This window comes from Arvicanthis niloticus, chromosome 1 (genome assembly GCF_011762505.2).
Source record: "Arvicanthis niloticus isolate mArvNil1 chromosome 1, mArvNil1.pat.X, whole genome shotgun sequence".
Classification (NCBI taxonomy): Eukaryota; Metazoa; Chordata; class Mammalia; order Rodentia; family Muridae; genus Arvicanthis; species Arvicanthis niloticus.
The window spans coordinates 118,290,283-118,316,396 of NC_047658.1; the positions used below are offsets into that span (position 1 = coordinate 118,290,283).

Below are 26,114 nucleotides of genomic sequence, written 5' to 3' on the forward strand. Positions count from 1 at the left end.
GAAAGAGCTGCTCTCAATTAGATGAAGATATGGAAATCTATGAGGCCATGGGTGGGGTGACTGACCTCCTCAATAACAGCAAAGTAAACAGTGACCTAAGGCCAAAGTCAAGCTAACCTATATTTCTCCATAATTGCTGGGTTCTGAGGTGAGGGGCAGGAAATGTACTGCTATGATGAACAGGACAAGTCTTTTTCCAGTGGCAAGAGCTGGCATAAAATGGGTCACTCTAGCAAGGCAGGGTAGTGGAAATGCTAGAGAGACAGAAAAGCTAGAGATTCTCTCTTGGCAAAAAGGGAAGCCACAGAGGCTATCTGAGCCAGGGGTTGTTGAAGGCTAGGTTGTTTTCTCTGAAATGAACACCAGAGGCAGGCAGTCTAGGGTGAACACCTGCAGGGGTTTTGATCTGAGAAGGAAAATGTTCGTGTTTGCTTTTGTAAACTTAGGATGGGTAGAACAGAAGGATCCTGGGACCCTGCAAGGGGCCCCATGATGGCTGAGACCTCTAATGGACATCTAGTAAAGCCTATGGAATCCGGATTCTTTCATGTGACACTCAAAAACTCCTGTCTCCTGAATATCTGCTGGCCCACCTAGACGTGCTAGTTTTTCAGGATGACACCAAAGGGACCTTTGTCAGAGAGAGGAGATATTGCCTGGGTACTCATTCACCTGTGAAACCTTCTGTGAACTTCCCACTTGGTCAGTCCTATGATTGCTTTGTATCTACCTCATGTCCCTGGCTGCCAACTAGATTCCCACAGAGCTGTGTCCATCCCTTTCTTGCAACTATTGCAAAGTGAATCTGGAATTCCCATTCCCAGGCTCCACAGTCAGTCTGCTAACTCAAGTTTCTTCCATCAACTCCTCAACTTAACCATCACTTAAGGCACTCAGTTTGTATGGCCTCCCCTACAGACAGATGAGCATCTACTAGGTGACAGACCAAGGCATCCAAAACCCCATTTCCTCAAGGAAGTGTTTCCAGGCTGCTGAGGTCTTGCCAGGGCTCTCCTCACTACCGAAGCTGTCACTTCTGATGATCTGGGCCTCAGAGTAGGTCACAGTGGGTCCAGATGAGCCTAGAATAGGTCAAGTAGGCACAGCATGTGGCTGAGTAACAGCTGGTGGCATGTGACATGAACTGTGGTGTAGAAGGAATGGAGAAAAAAAAAAAAAGCAGCCATAAAGCAGCTGTGCTTATGAAGCTGACTGACTGATTAGAAGGTCAACGGTTCTGGGTCAGAGCATTGCAAGTTTAGAGTCCCACTGCAAATTATCTTGAGCTATCTTTTAAATGCCCATTTAGTGTATGCCTTTTGTTTAACAACCTTGTGACTATTAGATAAATCCTTTGGAACACATGAGCAAATCCCTAGCTTCCTCCATCTCAAAAGCAAAGAACATCATGAGATAGTTTCTGAGGCCTGTAACAAAGCTTTCTCTTTTTTGCTATAACCTACCTATCTGCAGTCCCTATACTGGGAAAGTGTGATTCATGGTTTTGATCTGTTCTGTTATTACGACCTTGTCACAAAATTGCTACTATGCTGGAATGTCATAATTAGGGTAACCTAAATTTGCATTACCAGTTACCACTCTCACTTGGCTCTATGAGAAAAGATGTGTTAATATTAACAAGTGTTCAGGGTAGGTGCAAGTATTGGGGAGATTGGCCTTCAAATACTCTATACATCAAAACAGAAAACAAATCTCAGAGAGACTAAGTAAACTTTTAGAAGCTTTCCAGGATGTGAGCAGATATCCAAGAGATACTGGGAAGGACAGAGCAGGGATCTAGCAGAGACAAGAGTTCAAGTCCCCAAGGGCCCACAGGCCAAAGTAGTGACCAGACATTCCGAAGGGTAGGAGACTAGAGGAAAATTAACAAGCTGCAACCCACTGGAAGAGGAAGAAGGGCCTCTGGCAGTATTGCTGTCTAGAGATTCAGGTTAAGAAGTTAGTCAAAGTCCAGAGGGAAGGTGACCAAGCAAGCAGCCAGGGACGGAGTGATAAGATCACTGGCAGACAGACGTGTAACATTCTGGCTCCTCAGCCACACTGAGAAGGCTTCCCAGAGGCACAGAGGCCTGAACTACTTTTTCTTTTCTTTTTTGAGAGTTTCATTTATGAGTACTCTTGGTACATCTTTCACTATTTTTTAAATTTTATATGTAGCAGGGAAGGCATGCAACCTGCAAGTAATAGGTTCATTCCTTCTACCATGTAGATTGGAGATCAAACACAAGCCATCAGGCTTGGCAGCAAGTACCTCAACCTGCTAAACCATCTTGCCAGCCCTCACTTACTTTTTTTTTTTTTTTTACTTTTTAAGGGGGATGCAGGGCTTCCATTTCCAGTTGTCCTCTAACATTCCAGGCTATGAATCTCACCCCTTAGTATTCCAGAAGAGAGGGATTCTGGATAGTTAGACTTTTAAGTCTACATGCCCTGAGTTTTCAAGAAATGATTTAAGGATCATTTCCCTAACGACAGTTGCTTCATCTAGAATGTACCACAAGCTGGTTGAGTGAGTGGTACACTTGCAAATGTCAGAATTTCCTGCACACTTCTTGGGGAATCCTATCCTTTTGCAACACTGACTGTTTAGTTTTCAGAGTTTTTACCTATTTTCACCCAGCCTTCATCTGTTTCCAGTCCTGTGATGTTCCTTCTCTGTAACTGGCTTTCAGGAACTATTTTGAACTCTGCTTTCTCACTTAACATTACTCCATATGCAGTCTGGCAACACGCCATACATTTAACGATCACGTGATGTTTAATGGTTGCCCTGGCATTCCATTGCACGCTCTGCTTCACATTTTCAGTCTATGACTGTTCCCCCACCCCACCCCCAGGAATTCTCACCTTTGGGTCTCACCCTCTGCCCTACAAAATACAGTGATTTGTAAACTCTGGTGTCCCTTTGGACCCTACTGTACCAAATAGTGGATGTGGAGTCTTTGGCATCTGTAACTACAGAGGGACAAATCATTGGAAAGGAAAGAGACTCAATATCTGCTGAGACATCCCTACAAGAGCCTTTCTGGCAAAAAAATATCCAAAGCCTGGCAGGGTGATCAAGACCTCTTTACTCCCAGTCAAGATTCTGAGTGCTATGGGGAAGTCAGGAGCTCTCATCCTTCCCCTCCAGCTCTCTTCCTCTCCACCCTCCCTCTCTCCACAAAACCACCGCCCTCCAGGCCTTCCAGACTGCCTTACCCCTCCATGACAAAGCACTTTTGGAGCCCAAGCCCAACCCCTCCAAAGGAGCAGAATGCTGAGTCACAATGGAACAACAACTTTCCACCAAAAGATTCCACAACCCCTCCTCCTCCTCCTCCTCCTCCTCCTCCTCCTCCTCCTCTTCCTCCTCCTCCTCCTCCTCCTCCTCCTCCTCTTCTTCCTCCTCCTCCTCCTCCTCTTCTTCCTCCTCTTTCTCCTCTTTCTCCGAAATGAGCTAGTATTCTACAGAACAGAGAGGGGCCTGACTCTCTGCTGGCCTGCATTTACTCTGTGGCTCCTGGCCCTGAAAGGCTGCTGTTCAACTTGTTCTGGGCAGCGAGCCAAACTCCCTCCTCAAAGGCATGAGGAGTGGAGGCAACATGGGGGTTGGAGAGGCAGAAGTATGGTCAACAAAGGTCCAAAGACCTGGCCCTGGCCACAGCTTCAGAAGAATCTGGAGGTTTAGCACTCACTGCTCCCAAAAGGTGGGAACCAGACCCAAGCAAGGGTACTCACATTTTTTTCTATTTCCCTTCAAGCCCTCGTCAGTGACCTCCCACAGACATGCTGTCCCCTGGTTTGCTCTGCTGTTTACTGTAGCTAGGGATTGTATTTAACAAGCACGGAACCAATACTGATTCACAAAACCTACTTATTGTGGCAGCTCAATTTCCTTTCAGATAATCTAATTTTGTATTATTTCTGTTCACCTGGCAGTCTTAGAGACCTGTATATCCAGTCCAAAACAAGCTGGCCTTTCCCAACAGCCTTCCCTCAGCATTCTCTGGTACCATGCAGGGCAGCAGCAAATCCAGCTGCCCAGGTCTGAAAACTGGAGGGGCCTAGTATCCACTCCCTACCTCCTAACCCACACAATATTTAGCCATTCACCTCATCCTGTCTGCCTTGTCTTCTCCATATCTCTCTTCAGCTTTCTGTCTCCCACGCTCATTAAAAATCATGGCAGCTGTCTCCCAACTGGTACCAGGCCCTCTTGCTTCACTTGAATCCAAACTCCACATAAAATGCGTTCATTTTATTCAAGCATCAAATGCCAAGCACCTTGTAATGGACTGTGTGTGCTAGAAATGGCTTCCTACCTGGAGCTTTCAACCTACAGTAGTAGGGAAGCCAACCAAGTAGTCCCTATAAAAAGGTGTGATGAATGCAGGCATCACACAGCCTGGTACAGTGATACAATGGAGTCTGAACACTACATCATTTGAGCATAGGCTCTCGGGACTAGCCTAGACAGCACAGTGAGACCCCATCTTTAAACAGAAAGAAAAGAAAGAACTAAACAGGAGTACCTCAGTGGAAGAGAGCCTGCTTAGAATGCCTAGGCCCTGGGTTCCATCCTCAAGACTGAAAAAAATATATAATTGCACATAGACATTCAGGCTCTTCATCTTTATCCTTTCTATGGGTAATAAAAACCAGCAGCCCAACACAGTTTCTGTGTTAACCTTATTTAAAATATCTTTCATATAAACCCTTTTCATTTTTAAGTAGTCAAGCCTGCCAACTTTTGAGAGACTCAAAAGAACATTCCCTATTCTAAATTTGGATAGTCTTCTTTATAGTCTTTTTAAAACTTTATAGATTTCAACTTTAAGAGTTGTATTTTTAATTCACCTAGGAGGTATTTTTAAAGGCAGAGTGATTCATTTTATCCACATGACGACTGTGTCGATATTATTGGTTAAGCCCATTCTTCCTTCCTTAATTTGAAATGCATGCCTTTAACTTATATCGAGTTCCCACACATATGTGGGTGGAAATATTTTGATTTTGATCTCATCTTCCTGTCAGTACCAAAACCACATTTTATTGTAATATATATATATATATATATATATATATATATATATATGCTATATATATGTATATATATGTGTGTATATATATATCCTACATGTGATGCTATGATAGATATTTCAAGCCAACCTTCCCTTGCAACCTTGGTTTTTTTTTTTGTTTTTTTTTTTTTGTGGTTTTTCGAGACAGGGTTTCTCTGTGTAGCCCTGGCTGTCCTGGAACTCACTCGGTAGACCAGGCTGGCCTCGAACTCAGAAATCCACCTGCCTCTGCCTCCCAAGTGCCCTTGCAACCTTGTTTTCTTCAGTGTTTACAAGCTAGACCACTGATGCCATATGAACTTCAGAATCATCACCTACCAAACAAACACTGTATTTTCACATTTCAGATTCTGTTGAATTACAAGTTTAGAACTGGCATTTGTAATATGGACGATGACCCTTCAGGAAGATGGCACCTCCTTTCTTCAATATCACTTTGTTTTGTCTCGTGTTATTGTTGATCTTATTACTTACTACTTGAGTATATGCTGCTGATTTAAGTGAAAAATATTTGCTCACCACCATCACCCCCTTGCTGGTCTTTCATCATATTTTCTGGTGGCAGTTATTGTTAGACAGAAAGAGTTTGCATCCCACATGTGATGATGACTTGGCTGGACTCTTGGTTTTTCTAGTGATTCACAGTAATGTTCCTAAAAACAAATGGATATGGTATCTCCATATTGCCTACAGGGTAAAGTTTAATGACTTTTTATGGCACACCAATCTGACTGTGTTCCTTCCAGCAGTCCCCAACATGCACTTTGTTTTTCAGGCCAACAAACACACTTTCCTTAAGGCTCCTTGAACAAGGCAAGCATTTCCACACCTGTCCATTTGCTATTCCTTCTACTTAGAATTCCTTTCCCCACTTCCTTCCTCCACTTTCCAAAGAGAATTTGTTCATCAACTTTAGCTCAGCTTCAGTCTCTTAGGGCTGTCTTCCTGAAGTCTGACTCAAGGATATGTATCTAGAAGCATCCTGCAGCTAGAGTACCACTGAAATCTTTCCTGAAAGGAACATACATAATGTTTTATTATTATTATTATTTTCGTTTTTCTTTTTTTTTGTGGGTTTTTTTTTTTTTTTCGAGACAGAGTTTCTCTGTGTAGCCCTGGCTGTCCTAGAACTCACTCTGTAGACTAGGCTGGCCTCGAACTCAGAAATCTGCCTGCCTCTGCCTCCCAAGTGCTGGGATTAAAGGTGTGCGCCACCACTCCCTGGACATAATGTTTATTTTTAAAAGAATAAATACCACTAGTAATGTATTTCAGTAGACTTACCTTAAAAGGGGAGAGAGAGGGTTGTAATCCCAGCTCTCTGCAAACTGTGGCAGGAGAATCATGAACCAGCCTGAGCTACATAGAGAGTCCCTGGCCAATCTGGGCTACTGATCCAGTAACCTTGTCAACCTTATTTTAAAACAAAAACAACAAAATCTAAGTCCAACGTCCAATTTTGAATATATGGAAAGCTTCTGCTGGTTCTCCACCTGTGTTAAAAGACTAAACAAGACAGAGTAGCAGATGTGGATGGCAAGGCCTAGCAAGACACAGTGGCTAATCTCTAGTTATGCTTGCTACCCAAGAATTCGCACCCACTTTGAAGCTGGGCCACAAGCTACAAGACACACACAGTTGGCTTGTCCCTCCGCGGTTTCCTGCACTTGTCACCTGCCATTCTGCGGTATCAGCTTTTCTCCAAGGACAAGCCCAAGGTTTCTGAGAAAGATGAAGGAGACCATTTTGAAACAGATACATGTAGGTCACTTCTTTATTTTTCTAATCCAGAGACTTCTCTTAATTTCAAGCATCACCAGGGGCTTTCTCAGAAACCTAGATGATTTTAGCCTCAGGATTCCCCTATAGATGGCTGTCCTGCTCTAAGGAGAAATACACCTTCTTTAGCCTTTGTTTTTCCAACTGTGCACAGAGCCATGTTTGCTTTCAGCAAAAAGCCGGGTTGCTTGAGTCAGAAGAACGGGGCAGGCCCTAAACCCCTCCTCCCCAGTAGTCTCCCTACACCTCCCTTGAGCTTCTCTCCACAGATTCTGAAGGAGAGAAAGCTGCTCTTTCCCAGTCCAACTTCTTTGTTGTTCGCCATTTACAGCGCCACGCTTCCATTTTCCTATTTGTAAGACGAAGTCACTGCCTGGTGTATGTCACGATTTAACAACATGCACTTAGCCTAGAGTTTAGGGATGTCCTGGGGGACTTGATAATCATCCTCATCGGTACCCTCTTGTCCCCATCTGGGACCCAGATGCCTCTGCAGTACGGCTGGCTCCAACTAAGCCAGCCCCGGGCCACAGAAACAGCCCGCTTGTTGCTAGGCACCGCTCTTGCAGTTCAGAGCCCCTAGCGTCGCCTCTCACTCACACAGGCTCCTCCCCGCCCGCGCCCCGCTGGTTTGGGCAACCCGCCCACAGGAAGAGGCGGGGCTGGGCGGTCCGCCGCGCTGATTGGCCAGAGAGAGCCTGACGCAGGATCCCGCTATAAGTGCGGTCCGCTGGTCCCCTGCGCCAGACGTTCTATCCCAGAGTCGCCGCGGTTTCCTGCTTCAACAGTGCTTGAACGGAACCCGGTGCTCGACCCCTCCGACCCCCGCCGGCCGCTTCGAGCCTGAGCCCTTTGCAACTTCGTCTCTCCGCCGCTCCAGCGTCGCCACTGCGCCTCGCCCCGCTGCCACCATGACCACCGCGTCTCCCTCGCAAGTGCGCCAAAACTACCACCAGGACTCGGAGGCTGCCATCAACCGCCAGATCAACCTGGAGTTGTATGCCTCCTACGTCTATCTGTCTATGGTGAGTGCGGCCTGGCCTTTGGAGGGGCAGGAACCGGGTGCGGCCTCCCCTGGGCCACTTGGGGAGCAGGCGGAGGGTGGGTTGGGGCGTGGCCTGTTGCGGGCTTCCCCGCCTTCCAGCGCCTTTCTGGAAAATGGAGTTTGTTCGGGGTTCTTTCCTAAGGCTGGCAGCCCTGCCTTGGCAATTCTGAGCACACTGCGCCTTGTGGCTCCTGCAGAGACCAGGCACGTCATTTCACCCCTTTTTTTTTGAAGCCTTAGGGCTGTATGATTGTCAGCCGGTCCAACCAACCCTGCAGTTAGGTGCATTTTCTGCACTCGTCCCCTCCGATCACGTGGCCTGCAGGCTTCTCTGTTTGGCTATGCATCCAGCTCCAGTTCCTCTGAGAATGGCGGGTCTGCTTGGTCACGGTGTCGAATGGCAGCCTTGGGGCCTGGTGTAAAGAGGCTTATCTCTTGTGAGCTTACTCTGACCTCTTCTAAAGCAGCCGCCTCCACCTCTCTGCTTATCACAGAGCCTCACTTGTATTGAAACTTATCGCTAGGAATCTCCCCTTCTGTAGTTATCAGTGTCATCCCGACCTTGCCCTTAAAAGGCATCTAGAGCACTGTATTTTTTTTTCTTTTTCTATTTTGCATGGGTTGTGGCTTTCTAACAGAAGTGGTAGGTATATGCTTGTTGAGAAAAGCCCACAATCAATTGCTGGGCAAGGAAGTTTTTCATGTAATAATTCTGTTTCTGAAAAACAGGTTTGGGGGAGGCCTGAACTTTGAAACGGGCCTGGACTTCTGTGGCTGCCATTCCTGGAATAGGAATACACTGAGTGCTTAAACCTGAAAATCAAAGCTTCTCTTAATATAGTTGTGCTAAAGTACAATGCTCTCAATTATTAACCAGGCATGATGCATTAACTTTATAAATTAGCAGTTGGCTGTCTGGAAACCTTGTGACCTTGTATTAGCCATTTTTTTACATGACTGGTGAAGGAGGAGAAAAATGGCCTCCCAATGTAGGTTACTCTAGCACGGAGATTCGGCCTTGGCTTAAATTTTTTTCTCTTCACTAATACAGAACCTTAGGACAAGCCCCAAGGTTTGCTTTCCCATCCTTGCTGTACTTTTAAAAGGCCTAGTAGGGTGGCAAACAGCCTTTACCACCTGCAGCCACTGCAGCTGCCTTGCTGTGGGGATCTGTAACATGTACCCTTTCCACTTTCAGTCTTGTTATTTTGATCGGGATGATGTGGCTCTGAAGAACTTTGCCAAATATTTTCTCCACCAATCTCATGAGGAGAGGGAGCATGCTGAGAAACTGATGAAGCTGCAGAACGAGCGAGGTGGCCGCATCTTCCTGCAGGATATAAAGGTGAGTAGATCTAGGGGTGCCTTAAATGAATGAGCAGTTAACCCTTATTCAGAAAATGATGGCGCACCGGGCCTTCTGCCCCTATATGTTGGCAAATGGCAGTTACCGAACATCTTGAGGCAAAAGCTGTTATTAGAGGGAATTGAGGGCAGTCCTGTTGCCAGAGCTCAGTGGTTAGTGTGAGGTGTTGACTGGCTTGGCTTGATTGGTAGAGACTGCAAATGAATTGACCTTGATGTTTCATTCAGAAACCAGACCGTGATGACTGGGAGAGCGGGCTGAATGCAATGGAGTGTGCGCTGCACTTGGAGAAGAGTGTCAATCAGTCACTACTGGAACTGCACAAACTGGCTACTGACAAGAATGATCCCCACGTAAGTATTGGAAACACGGGGTGAATGGAGATTTGCCACAGGGCTTGAGAGAGCTGACCAATAACTTTGTCCCATGTTCTCTTTTCCTAGTTATGTGACTTCATTGAGACACATTACCTGAATGAACAGGTGAAATCCATTAAAGAACTGGGTGACCACGTGACCAACTTACGCAAGATGGGAGCCCCTGAATCTGGCATGGCAGAATATCTCTTTGACAAGCACACCCTGGGACACAGTGATGAGAGCTAAGCTGACTTCCCCAAAGCCACGTGACTTTCCTGGTCACTGAGGCAGTGCATGCATGTCAGGATGCCTTTATCTTTTCTATAAGTTGCACCAAAACATCTGCTTAAGTTCTTTAATTTGTACCATTTCTTCAAATAAAGAATTTTGGTACCCAGCTCTTGTCTGTGTGGTTAAGGATAAGTATGCCAGCTTCCAGTTGCATCACTGCTGATTATACTAATCACACTGAAACACATAAAAGAATATTCATGTTTATTAAATTCCTTAGTTTGGGGAAGATAGTAAAATACAGACAGGACTATGCACTCTTGGTTCTGAGTTACTTGCCAGACTGTCATGGAGACATACACTTGGGTATCCATGCTGTGTGCCTCTGACTGAGTCAGTGCCCTGCTGGAATCTCTGCAGGTGAGGACCAGGCTGTGAAGTATCACTCATAGGAAACGGGTTTGGTGTCAGCTTCATCCCTGTGGGAGATTTGACAGGATTCATAGCATGAGTTGACTAAGAACAAAGGTGGAAGTAGTCTTAAACACACCCGATGATCTGTAAAAGTTAGTGTGTAACACTAGAAACAAGCTGAAAATTGTGCCCTTCCACAGATGAGACCAGGAATGTAGAAGTGGGGAGTTAACATCCACAGATGAGACCAGGAATGTAGAAGTGGGGAGTTATGATTAAGGTGAGGGTGGAATGTTTGTAATTGGGCAAAAGTGTCCCAATTTAGGCTTTTTGGAAGTATTAAGGCCTAAGACCCAGGAGACCGTGGCCTGTGCCTGAAGTGAGGTGGGAGTGCTTAGGTAAGGACAAGTGTTTATTTGCCATCTAGCTGATAAAAGTAGTGAGGCTGGGTTACATTCTAGCTAGTCTTAGTTCTGTCTCAAGCCTCCCTGCAAAAAAAGCTAGCCAGCCATCCTTGCAAAAAATCATCAGCCTGGCACACTACCCCTCTTGCCAAGATAGCCATCATCATTCTGTCAGTACAATTTCACTTCCTGGAAGTATTCTTGCTGATACCAGGCTCTTAGGTGGAGTGAGCAAAAGGCCTCCATCACAGGATTCTTTCAGAGGTGGCTGGTATTAACCCTCAGCTAGTGTAGGAATGTAAGTTTCCCCCACACCACAGTAGTAATGGAATCTTGGGGAAATCGGTAGACTCAGAATTGAAATTGCAGGCATGGGGAATGCAGCTCTTTGGGTGGACAGACCTGATGGGATGGGGCTCTCTACACGCTCCTTCAGTACCGCATGTTGGTTGGTTGACAACTGGTCCAAATGGCATTGTTGAAGATGTTCTGTGGGGCTCCCTGGAATGTTCAAGTTAAACTCCACAGTTTTCTTTCTCATGTGACAGGCTTCTTGGTACTCTCTGGAAGGCCCATCACCTAGGAACAATTCAGTGGTGTTCTTGGGGCTGAAGAGATGTGTCAACAGTCAAGAGCACTTCTGCTCTTCCAGAGAGCTTGAGTTTGATTTCCAGCACCCACATCAGGCAGCTCACAAGTGCCTATGACTACAGCTCCAGGAGATCTGACACCCTCTTCTGGCCTCTGAGAGTACCAGTATATATGGCATATACTCACAAAGTCACACATACATAAAATAAAAATAAACCTTTAAAACAAAGTGTTCTTGGTCTCAGAAGTCATGGGCATTAAGCTTTTGTGTTTAGTGTCCATACCTGTGTCTGAGTAAGAACTGGAGGGTGCTGACTGCTCAGGAGGCAAGGCCATGGGAGGGCTGCTGCCGGGTGTCCGATGGTAACGAAGGAAGCTTGGCCTCTTAAACCTCGGAACAGCTCTGAAGATGTCTATACCCTTATGTTTCCAGAATTTATCTTTCTGATTGTCATTCTTACACTCGCCCTCGAGGACAGGGTCCTTCTTAGAACCCAATAGTTTGGTCTTTAAGTCTGTCTTGGGAGAATCATCATTGGATTGCAGTCCTAAACATCCAATGGTGCTGCCATAACCGGTCTCTTTCTTGTCATCGGGGTCATCCTCCTCATTTGGCCAAAACTCTAAGTCTTCTTTCTTCAGGCTGGAAGGAAAAAGGTTACATAAGATTGAGTGAGTGGGCAAAGAAAAGATGGAAACAAATCCTCTTCCCAGGGAGTCCCTCAAGGCTCAGTTCACCTTAGGCTCTTCTCTTGCTCACTGGTAACATCCAGCTTCCCAGTCTAGCATTACAGAGTTGGTATGTGTCCATAGGTGAGTGACACCCCTGTGTGTGCCTGTGTGAAGGCCATTGGACAATCTCCATTTGAGTCCTCAGAAACCCATCCACTTTCTTTGGGGCAGGGCGTCCAGGTAGCCTGAAGCTCACTAATTAGGCTAGATTATCTGGCAGGCTATCTCCAAGCTGTTCTTGAGCAGTGAGGTTACAAGTGTATGGTGTCAAATGACACCATGTGTTCTGGAGGTCAAACTCGGGCATTCCTGCTTTAACCAACAGTAATTTCCTACATCTCACAGTGTCCTCTTTTATCAGTACCTCCCTCCGGCAATGGGAACTTCTGCTCCCAGTAAAGCCTGTTCAGACAAGGCCTAGCAGGAACAACGAATTTATGTTTCCCATTGGAGAGTAACATACACCAAAAGGCCTTTTGCTTCCTGGCAGCAGACAACCTGAGGCCCCAGGACCTCTAATCTGTAAGAAAAAGCTTACTTACTCTGGATGGGGCGTTTGCCCACATCCAAAATTTCTCCGCCTCTAAGATCTACTTGCAGGCCCAGGAGAAGGTCACCTCTTGGCCAAAGGCAACTTCTGTTCTGTGTCTGCCCAGTCTTTGGCCATGGGTTGGTGCCTGCTCCACTCACTATCTTGCCCATTTCCTGAATGCAGGACCTTCACCCAGTGCCGCACCAGGTTCAGTGTGTGTGTGTGTGTGTGTGTGTGTGTGTGTGTGTGTGTGTGTGGTGTGTGTGTGTGGGGGTTGGGGGGAGGATCGGGGGAATGGTCTGATGAAACGGGTTCAAAAACATCTTCCAAAATGTTCCTATTTCTACTTTCAGCTTAATGGACTCTAGTACAATGTGCAAATACATCAGACACTTCAGCGCCTGCTCACCTGTGTCAGCCAGAGGTGACACTGTGTGGAAGGCCCATACAGTATGTAGGAGGAATTCGGATGAAATGGGATTGTTAGAGAGGAAACTGCTGCTGCTGTGGGTGTAAGGAGACCTTAGTCTATTCAGGAGGTCCTATCTCCTACTGGAACTCCATTACAAATACTGTCCCCGCTTCATCCCAGGCTTCCTAAAATTCCACGTCCATACAAAGGCTACTTTTTCTGGTCAGAGTTAGAAAGCCAGCCTTGGCATCTCTACATCATCTATTCCTGATTGTCCCTGGAAACGTCCTGTTTCTCTCTGGGCTGTCTACAGGAGAGATTGGACTGGAGGGTCTAACACAGCATAGTGGAGAGTTAAGAGTATGGAGGTAGCTGGGTGTGTAGGAACACAGCATGTTGTTAACCCCAGCACTTAAGGAGGTAGAAGCAGGAGGATTTCTGTGAGTTCAAGGCCCACCTGGTCTAACTAGTGAGCTCCAGGACATCGAGGACTATGTAGAGAAGCCTGTCTTAAAAAAAAAAAAAAAAAAAAAAAAAAAAAAAAAAAAAAAAAGTATAGCATAAAGTGATGGTTCCCACCTATATTCCTAGCACTGGGTGTGAGGCCAGCCTGAACTACATAGTAATGGATTTGTCTCAAACAAAGCAAAATACCAAAAGTCAAGGCAATGGTGCCTGCCTGTCATCCCCCAGCATAGTAAGTTTGAAGCCAGCCTGGGCTACATGAGACTCCATCTCAAGAAAATCCAATCAAAAATAAATAGGGAAGCCGGGCGGTGGTGGCGCACGCCTTTAATCCCAGCACTTGGGAGGCAGAGGCAGGCAGATTTCTGAGTTCGAGGCCAGCCTGGTCTACAGAGTTCCAGGACAGCCAGGGCTACACAGAGAAACCCTGTCTCGAAAAACCAAAAAAAAAAAAAAAAAAAAAAAAAAAAAAAAAAAAAAAAAAAAAAAAGGGAGAGTATGGCGACAGAACCAGACAGCTGGCTCAGATGTGTCCTTTGTCACTTATGTGACTTTGGGCTGGGCAACTTTATTAGTTCCTATGAACCTGTACCTAATTGTAGGAAGAGTAGAGACAACAAAGGTTATTGGGAGGGAAAAAATTAATGTCTGTGAAGAGCACAGTCCACTGGCTAGCCCTTACTGGGCACCCAGTGTAGTAACAAGAGCTGTTCCAAGTTGTTTACACTCGAAAGGTTTCCCACCCAGTCCCCTGGCACTGTCTACCTGATGTTGAAGGTGGAGCCCATGAAGGACTGTCGCTGAGACCCGGCAGAAGCAACTGTGTAGGGCGGCTGAGGCGCTACCTCATTCCAGTACATGTCACGCTCCATGGGAGGCAAGTTCTGGTGCATCCCATCCACAGACAACAGGGACACCTGGTTACCAAGGACAGAGGCAGTATCCAATAGAATGGGCAGCCTAAGCAGGACCATGAGCCCGCCCAATACCTTAGGAACTGTCAATTAGTTCTCTGGACCCCAGTTTCCCCACCTGAGGTACTAAAGACACGGATGCTTACTTGCAGCCTCCAAAGTTGAGGTGCGAATCCTGCGAGTGAATGACTGGCTGAGAGAGGGGCTGATGTTAGAGGAGAGGAAGACAATTTATGCAGTCCCTGAGAAACTATTGTGCCCTCTCTTTGGACCCCTCTCTGAGAAGGGTCTATGACACAGTCTCTCCACACCCCACACCCCCTCATACCTGCAGGTTTCTGTCAATGATCCAGTTGGTCTCAAAATCATCATCATCCTCTCCGAAGGGGTTGATGAGCTGTTCTGCCACCTAGAGGTGGGGAGAGGGGTGATGTGTGCTCTGAGAACCTTGTTACTGCTTCGTATCCCCAAGCCTTGGGTCCTCCCATTTTGACCCCCTCATGATGCCCTTCCTCCCTAACAATTGTCTTTGTGGCCACAGCATTGGGCCCCAGCCACTCCCAATGAGGTGCCCACATACTACCCTTCTGCCTCTCCCTCATGAGCCAGCCTGTCCCTGAAGACCAAACTGTCCCTTCCTATGTCACACAGCAGAGTCATCACCTTGATCTCACTCATGTAACTCACCTCAAGTTCCATCCGATTTTTGTTCCCTTATCTATCTTCCAATATGTATGCATTTGTTGTTTTGTGAGGTTAGAGATATATGCTGAGTGAGACTGTGCTGAATTAGAGTGGCCAGGATGGCGGTTTCCTGGGCACTGATATCTCAAACACTCAAGCAAAGCTCCACAGAGGTGATTACTGTTTGTGGGTCCAAGGAACATCCTGATAGTAGTGAGGTACCTCAGATAATTTATAAAAGTTATAAAAGTATAATTTAGTAGAGTCTTTAGAAAGCAAAGGGAACTGGAAGAGGATACATTGAAACTAGAGTCTCTCTCTCTCTCTCTCTCTCTCTCTCTCTCTCTCTCTCTGTGTGTGTGTGTGTGTGTGTGTGTGTGTGTGTGTGATGGACAGAATCGTTTTTGTATGTATGCTCATGCACTTGTGATATACATGACCAGATCCTTTGCAACTCCCTGTCTTTCTCCCAGGTGAAAGACATAACCCCCTGGCCATGCCTACACTATAGGGGAGGGCAGTATGCAGTGAGGCTCACCTTTAGCCAGCCCATGTAGAATAAGAATTGCAGGATTGTGAAGACAGGCACAACCAGATCTATCTCGTGGCCTGGGTAGTCCTTGTCTGGGTTCAGAAACTGCCTCCCAATCAAGCATGCAAGAAAAAAGCTGTATACTGCCACTGTCACCACCTGGAAGGAGAAAAAGGCACAGGTAGCACAAAGGCTAAGCAGGGACCATGGTCTAAAGCTTTTGTGTCTACAGCCTTGCTCTGACCTCCACACTCCTGTGACTGGGTCTCTGTTTGCCTCTCTCTCTCTCTCTCTCTCTCTCTCTCTCTCTCTCTCTCTCTCTCTCTCTCTCTCTCTCTCTGTGTGTGTGTGTGTGTAATTTGTTTTCTTTTATTTTTTGAGACAAAGTCTCTTGTAGCCCAGGCTGACATGAAACTCACTATATAGCCAAGAATGACAATGAACTTCTGATTCTCCCTCTGTGTTAGCATTTTGTCTAAGGTCTGCCCCAAAGTTACTTGGCAACAGCCAGGTGTACCCGACTCACTATAAAAGGGGCCTCTCTCTCTCTCTCTCTCTCTCTCTCTCTCTCTCTCTCTCTCTCTCTCTCTCTCTTAACTACCCCCTCCCAGTAAACTGTATTCTATACTATAGCATCATGTGGCTGGTCCCTCAGGGGGAAGGGATGCCTCAGCATGCACCAGCAGAGGTACCCCCTTCCCTCATAACTGACTACACATCCACCAAACATACTCCTCTTATCTTTTTATAAAACACAACACTCGGGCCACCAGATCCCAGGGGCTAGAAATACAGGTGTGTGCCACCATGACCAGTTTCATGTGATGGTGAAGATCAAACCCAGGGATTCATGTACACATGGCAAGCACCACGAACCACCCAATGAGCTCTACCCTTCCATCCCCAGCCATTTGCCCCTCTTTAAGACCAAGATGATAGCACTCCCCCTGCTGGCTGAACCAGGCAGGAGCACAGAATCTTCCAAGTCCAGGCCTAATTCCACAGGTGAGACTGTACTCAGTCTCTAGGGAAGAGTGCTTTCTGGATCTTCATAGCTGCAGTTCCCCACAGGGGAACAGTTTCCCATGGTTTTCACCTGTGTGTACACCAACGGGATACTGATCCAGTCGTAGGCATACAGCTGTCCACACTGGGTACGCAAGGTGCACACCTCCTGATGGGTGGGAAAGGAGGATGAGATGCTGACCCCCACCTGCTCCCCAGAACCCTCCTACAACTCTTCCCCAGATATAATGCAGTGGTGCAAATGGAGCAGCTTTGGCTGTGTGGTCATATGCAGCTTCCTAGACTTCTCTGTGTCTCAGTGGCTTCATCTAGCACAAAGGAGCCAGGACATCACAGGCTCACTCAGAGAGGAGCCAGGACATCACAGGCTCACTCAGAGAGGAGCCAGGACATCACAGGCTCACTCAGAGAGGAGACAGAAGGGAGATTTGGAGAGGGGCCACCTTGGGCTGTGGAATCTTGTTGGAAATATCATACACTAACTACCAGGAGAGGCAGTGTGGGAAGACCCTCCAGCCTTCTCTTTAAAGGAAGCCACAGTCCTTCCCACTGCACCCATCTGCGGACTCACATTCATTAGGCTCTGGAGCAGGACAGTGTCCCGGATTCGACCTCCAAGATAGGCCTTCATTGACAGATTGGCAAACCACACCCAGGGCACCCAGAATGTGTTGTGTGGTAGGCCCAATGTCTCCAACTTCTTATGTTCCCCAGGGGTCATAAAGCCTGCAGGGCAGAGTGGACAAGGCAACAGGTAACCCTAAAGAAGTGGACTGCACCAGGAAACCCAGCCAGCCCAAGCAACTAGGGCTCTTTTACTATTTTTGTTTCAACACACAAAATTACTGAGTCCCAGTTAGGTGCTCTTCTGGACTGCATGGGGCAGGAGGTGGGAGGATGGGGGGGTTGTTATATAAGCTAGAGTCAGGCCCTGGTCAAGTCAAGGGGAAGTTAAGGACCTATGTCAAGCCATCCAGTCAGGAAAACGAAGATCAGGACAGGCAGAGGGAAAGGAGGTAGAGCCATCGGTTCCCAAGCCCCCAAACTTCTTCCCTTATCCCTGAATGGTTCTTAACCCTTTCTCAAATCCCTACCTTTTAATCTATTCTGGCCTTGCCTTACTTTGAGCACCTGATTCTGGCCTGCCCAATTCTATCCCCAATCTGACCCCATAAGTGCCACACCACCTCACCTTCTTCAAGCCCAGGGGACTCTGGCTCCACCCAGCACTACGTCTCAGGCCAGGCCCTGCCTCGGGTTAACCTTAGCCCTGAGGCCCCGCCCACTCAACATACTGCCTACCGGCTAGCACCAGGTGATTAAGACTAGGAAAGCGCTTGTAGACCGAGGTGCTGATGCTGCGCAGGATGAGCACTTGGCCCAGGATGGCATAGCGGATGAGCGTGCGCCGCAGCAACCGGCCTTGCTCGTCCTTGCCCTCCACGAAGCTAGATACCTGCATCATGAGGCGGTCGGGCCATGGCAAGCTCTCATACTGGTTCCACCAGCGGCTCACCACCAATGTAACATAGAAACCTGGGTAGGAGGGATGAGGTACAAGGGAGGAGAGGCCGGGCTGTGGCCAGAGACCAATGCCGGGTGAACCCTCGGTTTCTCTGTTTTCCTGATATGTGTGGGCCAGCCTAGAAGGCCACTGGCCCACCTCATCCCACTCTCCGCCTCTGGTGGAGGTCTGCCCATTGTGTATCTGGAGCAAGGGGGAGGCCACCGGACCCCCAACAGCCGCGAGGGGGATACTCACCCAGAACGAAGGATATAGGGACGAGCTGAATGTAGCTGTTGCAGTACAGAGCCAGCTTCTCAAACAACAGCTGCTGATCATTCGAGAGAACCATTCTGGTGTGGGTGAGGCATTGAGAGGAAGTGGCTAAGAGTGTGTCCCTATTCCCGGCGGGGGAGGGAGAGGATAGGGTGAGCTGGGCGTCTGGGTGTTTACCCTTTCTACTGGTCTGGCCCAGGGTCACTCTCTGGCTGAGGTGGGTTCTTGGAAGGGGTCACTTCTGTCACCGTGTGTGTGTGTGTGTGTGTGTGTGTGTGTGTGTGTGTGTGTATCTGTCCATGTTGCCATACTAGGAATGAAACCCAGCTCTTGCCCGTGTTGGAAAAACACTTCACCACTGAGATCTATACCCAGTCCTTCACTTTTAAACAACCCAAGGGAAAGTGGTTTGGAGCACTTGTTGCTCTTGCACAAGACCCAGATTCAATTCCCAGCACCCACATGGCAGCTTAGAGCTATATGTTAAGTCCAGTTCAGGGAGGGGGGGGGGCGGGTGTTCTGATGCCCTCTTCTGGCCTCTTTGAGCAACACACACACACACACACACACACACACACACACACACACCAAGGCACATACATATGTACAGGCAAAGCACTCAAACATATAAAAAATAAGTCTTAAAAAAAAGCAGGTAGAAACAAAGAGTGTTTTGGTGGTTTGGTTTAGGTTTTTGAGACAGGATTTTTCTGTATAACAGCCCTGGCTATTCTGGAATTCACTTTGTAGACCAGACTGGCCTCAAACTCACAGGGATCTACCTACTTCTGCCTCCTGAGTCCTGGGATTAAAGGGGTGCTCCACCAAACCTGGCACAAGTGTTTGGTGTCTAATATATATATGTTATATTTATTATATATAAATTATTACATATATATGTATGAGATAGATATAGCTATATAGATACATTGATATATACGGTAGAGGGCTTAGTAGCTTAGTGGGACAGTGCTTGCTTAGCACATGCAAGTTCATACATTCAGTCTGTACATCACATGTGGGAATGAATCCAGGCATGGTATCTCTCTCACACATACACACACAGTAAGGGGGAGGTAGATGGCTAGACTGAGCATCGAGTTTTAGGGCACTGTAGTGGCTCTTGATGGTATTGTAATAGTACTACATGTCATATAAGATACATCTGTGCCGACCTATAGGATGTAGGACACCATGAATGAACCCTAGTGGCAACTGTGACCTTCTAGTGACAATGGTGTGACAAGGCAAACTCACTGACTGCATCAGTAAACATGCCAGCGTGCATGTGTGCTTTGCTAAAGCAGAGGCTGGAATGGGCACAGACGAGAAATCTTTCTATCAGCTGTTTAATTTTGCTGCAAACGACATGTTCTTAAAAATATCCTCTAGCCGGGCAGTGGTGGTGCACACCTTTAATCCCAGCACTTGGGAGGCAGAGGCAGGTGGATTTCTGAGTTCGAGGCCAGCCTGGTCTACAGAGTGAGTTCCAGGACAGCCAGGGCTATACAGAGAAACCCTGTCTCAAAAGGAAAAAAGAAAAAGAAAAAAAAAAAATAACCTCTAGCCAGGCTTTAATCGCAGAGGTAGAGAGGCAGAGGCAGAGAGGTGCAAGGGCAAGGGCAAGGGCAAGGGCAAGGGCAGGGGCAGGGGCAGGGGCAGGGGCAGGGGCAGGGGCAGGGGCAGGGGCAGGGGCAGGGGCAGGGGCAGGGGCAGGGGCAGGGGCAGGGGCAGGGGCAGGGGCAGGGGCAGGGGCAGGGGCAGGGGCAGGGGCAGGGGCAGGGGCAGGGGCAGGGGCAGGGGCAGGGGCAGGGGCAGGGGCAGGGGCAGGGGCAGGGGCAGGGGCAGGGGCAGGGGCAGGGGCAGGGGCAGGGGCAGGGGCAGGGGCAGGGGCAGGGGCAGGGGCAGGGGCAGGGGCAGGGGCAGGGGCAGGGGCAGGGGCAGGGGCAGGGGCAGGGGCAGGGGCAGGGGCAGGGGCAGGGGCAGGGGCAGGGGCAGGGGCAAAGGCAGACTCTGTGAGTTTGAGATCAGACTGGTCTATGCAGAGTATTTGAGGACAGGCAAGGCTACATAGTGAGATTCTGTCTTAAAAATAAAGTTAAAAAAAAAAAAAAAAAAAAAAAACTTGGCACATTGGCTCCTGCCTGTGATCCTAGCGCTTGGGAGACAGAGGACAAAGGAACACCTCACTGCTAGTTTGAGGTCAGCTTTATCTGCATAGGGAGTTCTAGGACAGGCAGGGCTACATACCAAGACCTCGTCTCTAAGAATTAATTATTTGGGGCTAGAGAAATGGCCCCCTGGTTAAGAGTATGTGTTGCTCTTGCAGAGGAGTTCGGTTCCCAGAACCCTCATGACATCACAGCTCGTGTGTAACACCAGGTCTAGAGGACCCAGGGCCTTCTTCTGGCCTTTGCAGGCACTAAGCACATACAGGGTACACAGACATAAATGCAGGGACAGCACTCATACATTTAAAATAAAATTTAAAAATCTAAAAACAGGCAATTAATTAAATTCTAATTTTTAAGGTGCCAAATACCAGTGTGCTATTATTAGAACAAACTCCAGAATTGTAGATATTTAATATTTTTCAATACATAGTAGATGATTGCTTTTTAAACTTTTATTTATGTATTTATTTCTTGTGTATGCTTATGTGTGTGTGTGAGAGAGAGATAGGAGAGGAGAGAGAGAGAGAGAGAGAGAGAGAGAGAGAGAACATGTATATACAAATCCATGGCACATGCGTGGGTGTAATAGGACAACTTGTGGGAGTTAATGTTCTCCTGTAATTTGTAGGTCCTGGAGATTGAACTCAGAGCATCAGGCCCAACTGCAGGTGCCTCCACGGAACTGAGCCGTCTCACCGGCCCATGATTTTCACTTAAAATGTTATCATATATTCTGTGATCACACCCATCTGACATTTTATTTTATAAAAGCATTTATGTTGAAATAAGCATATTAAAGTACATTGTGGGTGGCTGAGTGCCTAAGTAAAACAAAGTCAGCCCAGTAGGACTAGCTCAGGCCTTAGGTCCAGGTCCCTCCCTGGGTTGGAGAGAAAGAGTTCCTGAGTCTCCTCTGGCCTGGATTAAAGTATCTTCCCAGCCTGATTTGTGGGGTGTGTGTGTGTGTGTGTGTGTGTGTTGGGGGTTGAGCTGGGGATGACACACATGCCAGGCAAATGCTGTTTTTCTGAGCTGCATGAGCAGCTCCAGGTCTTTTTTGGTTTTTTTTTTTTTTTTTCCCTCCCTAGCCTCCTCTCCAATGGCCAGGCCTGGCCAGGAGTTCAGCTCAGTCTATAAGCTAGGACATCAGACTCTCCTCCTCAGCTGCTCGCTCCTCCCCAGCTCTCATCTCCACCGCACCTGCATGCTTGTAGGCTCCTCCCCCATGAGCTCTAGGCCCCTCCTCATAAGCTCCTCACCTTCCCAACTCTTACCTATAGAGCCCACGGATGGAGTAGTAGAGGAATATGAAGACAAGGAGTTCTCCATACAGCAGCTTGTAGATGCTGCCTCGCCAGCACAGGAGGAGGCATGAGAAGGAGCCGAGGTGGGCATTAGCTACTTTGCTTGTGTAGGTGATAGTCATGGCTTGGCACTGGGCAGCAGGAGGTGGGCTTGGGTCCTGGTGGGCAGGCAGAGAGTGACGTGGAAATGGGTAGGACTCAAAGACTAGGTTCTGATCTTGGACTTGCATGAGTTGAGTCCTGCCCTACCCTGGGCCTCTGTTTTCTAGCCTGGGACACAGAAGGCAGGTCTGTGAATTGCCACATGTCCGTGATTTTTGTAGGATGGCAAAGGCAGCTACAAGGGCAGTAGCAACATTCACACAGAGCTCAGGGCTGCATGAGCCCTCAGCCCTTTTCCTCAGTTTATTAAATCAGACTGGAGTGAGTAGCTCAGTGATCCAGGCTAGCTCTGTGCACCACCATTTTCCCATCCCCAGCACATAGCCTGGCGAGAGAGAACTCCCTACTGATGGTTACCAAATGGTGATCTCCAAGGCCACCCACTGCCTCAGGGGGAATGGATGCTTTTCCTGAGGTAAGCCCATGGCTCACTTCCACATCAGGTCATCTCCTAGGAAAAATGTCCTCAGCCATCCTACTGGAAGTCATATCTCATTTGTCACTAGCAGCATCTCCCTGGTGTGCTCGATCCTTCTACATGGTGCATGTTTCTACTTGAATATGTGTGCCACAGAACACTCCTGCTTACCGTTTGTTCTCTTCTCCCACCAAAAGCTCTTGTGTGTGTCAGCTTAGATGCTCAATAAAAACTGATTAAACCAGCGATTGACTGCCCCATTCCTAACATTTGAGTGCCACCACAAACCAGCTGTTGTTTCTGTGCCTACATACAAAATCCATTCCTACCTCAGGGCCTTTGCACAGACATAGAGAGTCCACATCTCCCACATGTGTTACCAATGTGTGCCCATCACACCTGCATACATAAGCACAGTTCTCCACCCCTAAATGCCCTCAAAGCCCCAGCCCTGCCCACCTGGGGCATCCCCTACTCACAGGTAGGGTTCCAGCATTTCAGGCAACCCATAAAGGCTCTGGCCACTAGGTTGATGGGACTTTCTGAGACCCTGAGGCAGGTACCTCTGCCCACACTTGGAGGCTGGCACTGCCCACCTAAATAAGTGCTGAGTAGCACCTGACCTTCTAAGCAAAAGGTTCCACAAAAGCCTTTGTCTCAGCCCCTCCTGTCATCTGTTCAAGAGCAGCAGCCAGCACAGCCTGGCCAGTGTTCCTCTAATTCTTCCCTGGGGTGCTGACTTATGAGGGCTGGAATTAGGGGCCATACCCCTTCTTCCATGGCTTGAGGTTTAGAAATTGAGAAATCTTTGCTACCACCACTGCATCCTGACCTTTGAGAAGATTGGGGGTAGGACTGAGCTCCATCTAAGGTATCAGGAACTCAGGAGACTTTGTCCAGGCCTCTGGGGGCTTCTCCTGAACAACTGCCACATGTCACTGGCTTCTAGTGACCTTTGTGCTAGCCCTGACTGGGCCACAGCATCCCCATCTGAAAAGGATGTGTTGCTCTGGAATATCCGAACAGTAAAACTGACAGCAATCTGCATATATTGGTGAGAAGCTCTGATTGGCCGCTGGTGACATCATAAGTTGTGGTGGCTTTGATTGGTTGTCAGGGCCTACTAGTTGGTACTTCAGAACCAAGAAAAGAAAAGGGGAGCAGGAAGGCCAGGTGAGGCAACTGCACTTGGTGGGAGATGACTATCAGTCTGCTATTTAAATTGTGTAATCCCAGACATCCTGAGAAAGACAAAGACACATGCCCAAGCTCCCAGGGGCAGCTGGGTGGCATCTCAACAGCTCAGCAAACTTTAGTGTACCTGTCCTTTCTGAACGTTCCTCTGAGCATCAGGCTAAGATGGGAGTTTGCCAACAAGCTCACCATACATAAAGAGCATGGCCAGTAAGAAGCACTGGTTCTCAGTCTTCACCGACTGAGACAATTGCCAAGACAGTTACCAAATATGAAGCTTCTCCGGATCTTTCTTAGGAGTCTGATGCTGTGTCCTTGGAAGCGTTGCATTTTTATCAAGTGCTGCAGGAGTCTGTGATTTGGGTGGTCTTGGGAACCACAGTTCTGGAAGTCCCAATTTACATTATGACCCTGAGCCTTAAAGTGAAGCCACCCACCCTCTTACTCCCTGCTTCCTCTCTCCCTCCCACACCCCTTCAGACACTCCCTAAGGAGGCTGAGCTTGCAGGTGATTCTGGTACACACAGATTTTGCCTGCATAATTCTCTGTTCAGAAAGGGGGAAATTGTTTCATCATGACCTTGGCTACTTTTCTAATCACAGTGAACAATAAAGCTGGTGTTATCCTGAAAGTCAACTGAGATCGGGGTCAACCTTGGAGGAGGAAAAGCACCCACCCCTCCCTGCCACCCTGTTCCTGTCCTTAACTGAACAGAGAAGGGACAGGATTGTTGTGAGCCTCAGTCTTTTCATCTGAAAAGAGGGTGAGAATAACTGCTGCCTCGCTGAGATGAGAGTGGGGATGATAGACACGTCAGGTCTGGGGAGGGCCTGCCTGGGGCACTGGACAGGGGCAGACCCAACTTGCCCAAGTTCTGGGTTTCCATTGTAATGTACAACTGGGCTGAGACTCTCTGTGGGCTCTTACCTCGTTTCCCCTCTTTTCTCCAACGCATACTGACACTCACAAGAGAGCTTGTTACTTAGTAGGTGTGTCTCTCTCTCTCTCTCTCTCTCTCTCTCTCTCTCTCTCTCTCTCTCTCTCACACACACACACACACACACACACACACACACAGTCTACATTGAGGTAAGTTCTCATGTAGTTCAGGATAACTCTGAATTTTCTATGTAGCCCAGGAGGACCTTGCACTTCTAATACTCCTGCTTTCACTTCCTGAGAGCTGAGATTACAGATGTGAGCCACCATATCCACCAGGTAAGTGCTGGGGATCACATTATACAAGAACTCTTCCCACTTCGCTAAATCCCAGCTCAATTTTATATATATATATATTTTAAATTAAAGTTGAACATGTTCCTGGCAGAGTAATTCAAAATAAAACACCTGCAAGCACTGCCTTGATGGAGTCCTGCATCCCTTCTGTTGGCCACTAGAGGTCACCATTGACTTAGTTCTTGCCAGGGAAGCCTGGTATGGTTGTCCAGGTGTCAGTGACAATCAAAGCTGTCTTTGGAAGGCTCTGTTATCTCCTTGACCGTTACCAGTAGCCACAGAATGTTTTGGAAGAGCTAGGAAGTGCTGGAGAACTTCTTCGATTTTTCACGAAGCCCATGTTCCTCACCACTAGCCTAGCAATCCCTCCTGCCCCTCCCCGGCGTATCAAGATGTCTCCAGAGACACTGTGAACAATCTGTTCCTAGACCCACACAACTCTAGGCACACTCAAATATAAGACATAGTGTCCCACAGGTCTCAGACACAGTCAACCAAGCAGACCTCAGAGATAAAGTAAACCCAAGACATACCTGGATGCAGGACCCCAGAGTGATCCCCAAAAGGAGAGTGCCTAACTCAGCCAAGACCACTCTCCCTTTCCATGCCACAAGAAGTTATTCAGCAAAACATCTCTGATACCAGAGTGGAGTCTGTTCTAACTCCTGCCTCTAAGAAGTCAAAAGTTGAGTGACTGCTAAAGAAATATTTAAAACCTCCAGCAGAGAATGGGAATGGTAATTCCCATTCTCTCTTCCTGAGAGGCCAGGGAGTGGGAGCACCAGAGTCAGTGTTTGAAGCAGGAGTAGGAACTCACTGAGCTGAGAAGATGTAAGCACATAAGAACAGCCCATGGCAAGTCACTGAGGCATTGCCGAGGGACTGGTAAGTGTATAACACTCAGGGGACACTGGTGTTCAAGGCGGACCTTTTTGGCCAAGACCACATCTCTACCAATGAACTAGGACTAAGACTTGGGACCTAAAGTCTTCTGAATTTGGGTCCTGGGCCCTTTCTACCCCCAACCATGACCTCTGCCCTGGAGGAGGGTTACTTGGGACCTGAGGCTTACCTGTTAGGGTTTCTGTTGAGGTTGAAGGGAGGTCTGAGGAATGAGGGGTGTGCAGAGAAGACTTTGATGGTAGCAGAGCCCATACTCTACACCCCCCTGATAGAGAGTCATGTCAGGGAGCAAGCCAAGCACATTGGACTGATGGGTGAAAGTTCCAGACCTAGAACATTAAAGCCTTCTCATCTAGGATCACCATGGCAACG

At 47.8% G+C, this 26,114-nt stretch overlaps 2 protein-coding genes across 2 annotated transcripts; one reads left to right on the forward strand and one right to left on the reverse strand.

Annotated features, from left to right (window-relative positions):
- The first annotated feature begins 7,526 nt into the window (after positions 1-7,526).
- Positions 7,527-10,030, forward strand: Fth1 (ferritin heavy chain 1). Its single transcript, XM_034517048.2, has 4 exons — positions 7,527-7,888; positions 9,107-9,253; positions 9,502-9,627; positions 9,718-10,030. Exons 1-4 carry the CDS (start codon positions 7,775-7,777, stop codon positions 9,877-9,879), a joined length of 549 nt encoding a protein of 182 aa, XP_034372939.1. The 5' UTR covers positions 7,527-7,774; the 3' UTR covers positions 9,880-10,030.
- An 82-nt stretch (positions 10,031-10,112) lies between these two features.
- Best1 (bestrophin 1) lies at positions 10,113-26,096 on the reverse strand. Its single transcript, XM_076916993.1, has 12 exons — positions 25,912-26,096; positions 21,799-21,986; positions 18,333-18,427; positions 17,873-18,106; positions 17,142-17,296; positions 16,641-16,718; positions 15,551-15,703; positions 14,657-14,737; positions 14,180-14,331; positions 11,558-11,916; positions 11,085-11,261; positions 10,113-10,343 (listed from the first exon to the last, which is right to left on the reverse strand). Exons 2-12 carry the CDS (start codon positions 21,948-21,950, stop codon positions 10,141-10,143), a joined length of 1,839 nt encoding a protein of 612 aa, XP_076773108.1. The 5' UTR covers positions 21,951-21,986; positions 25,912-26,096; the 3' UTR covers positions 10,113-10,140.
- Positions 26,097-26,114: the final 18 nt, after the last annotated feature.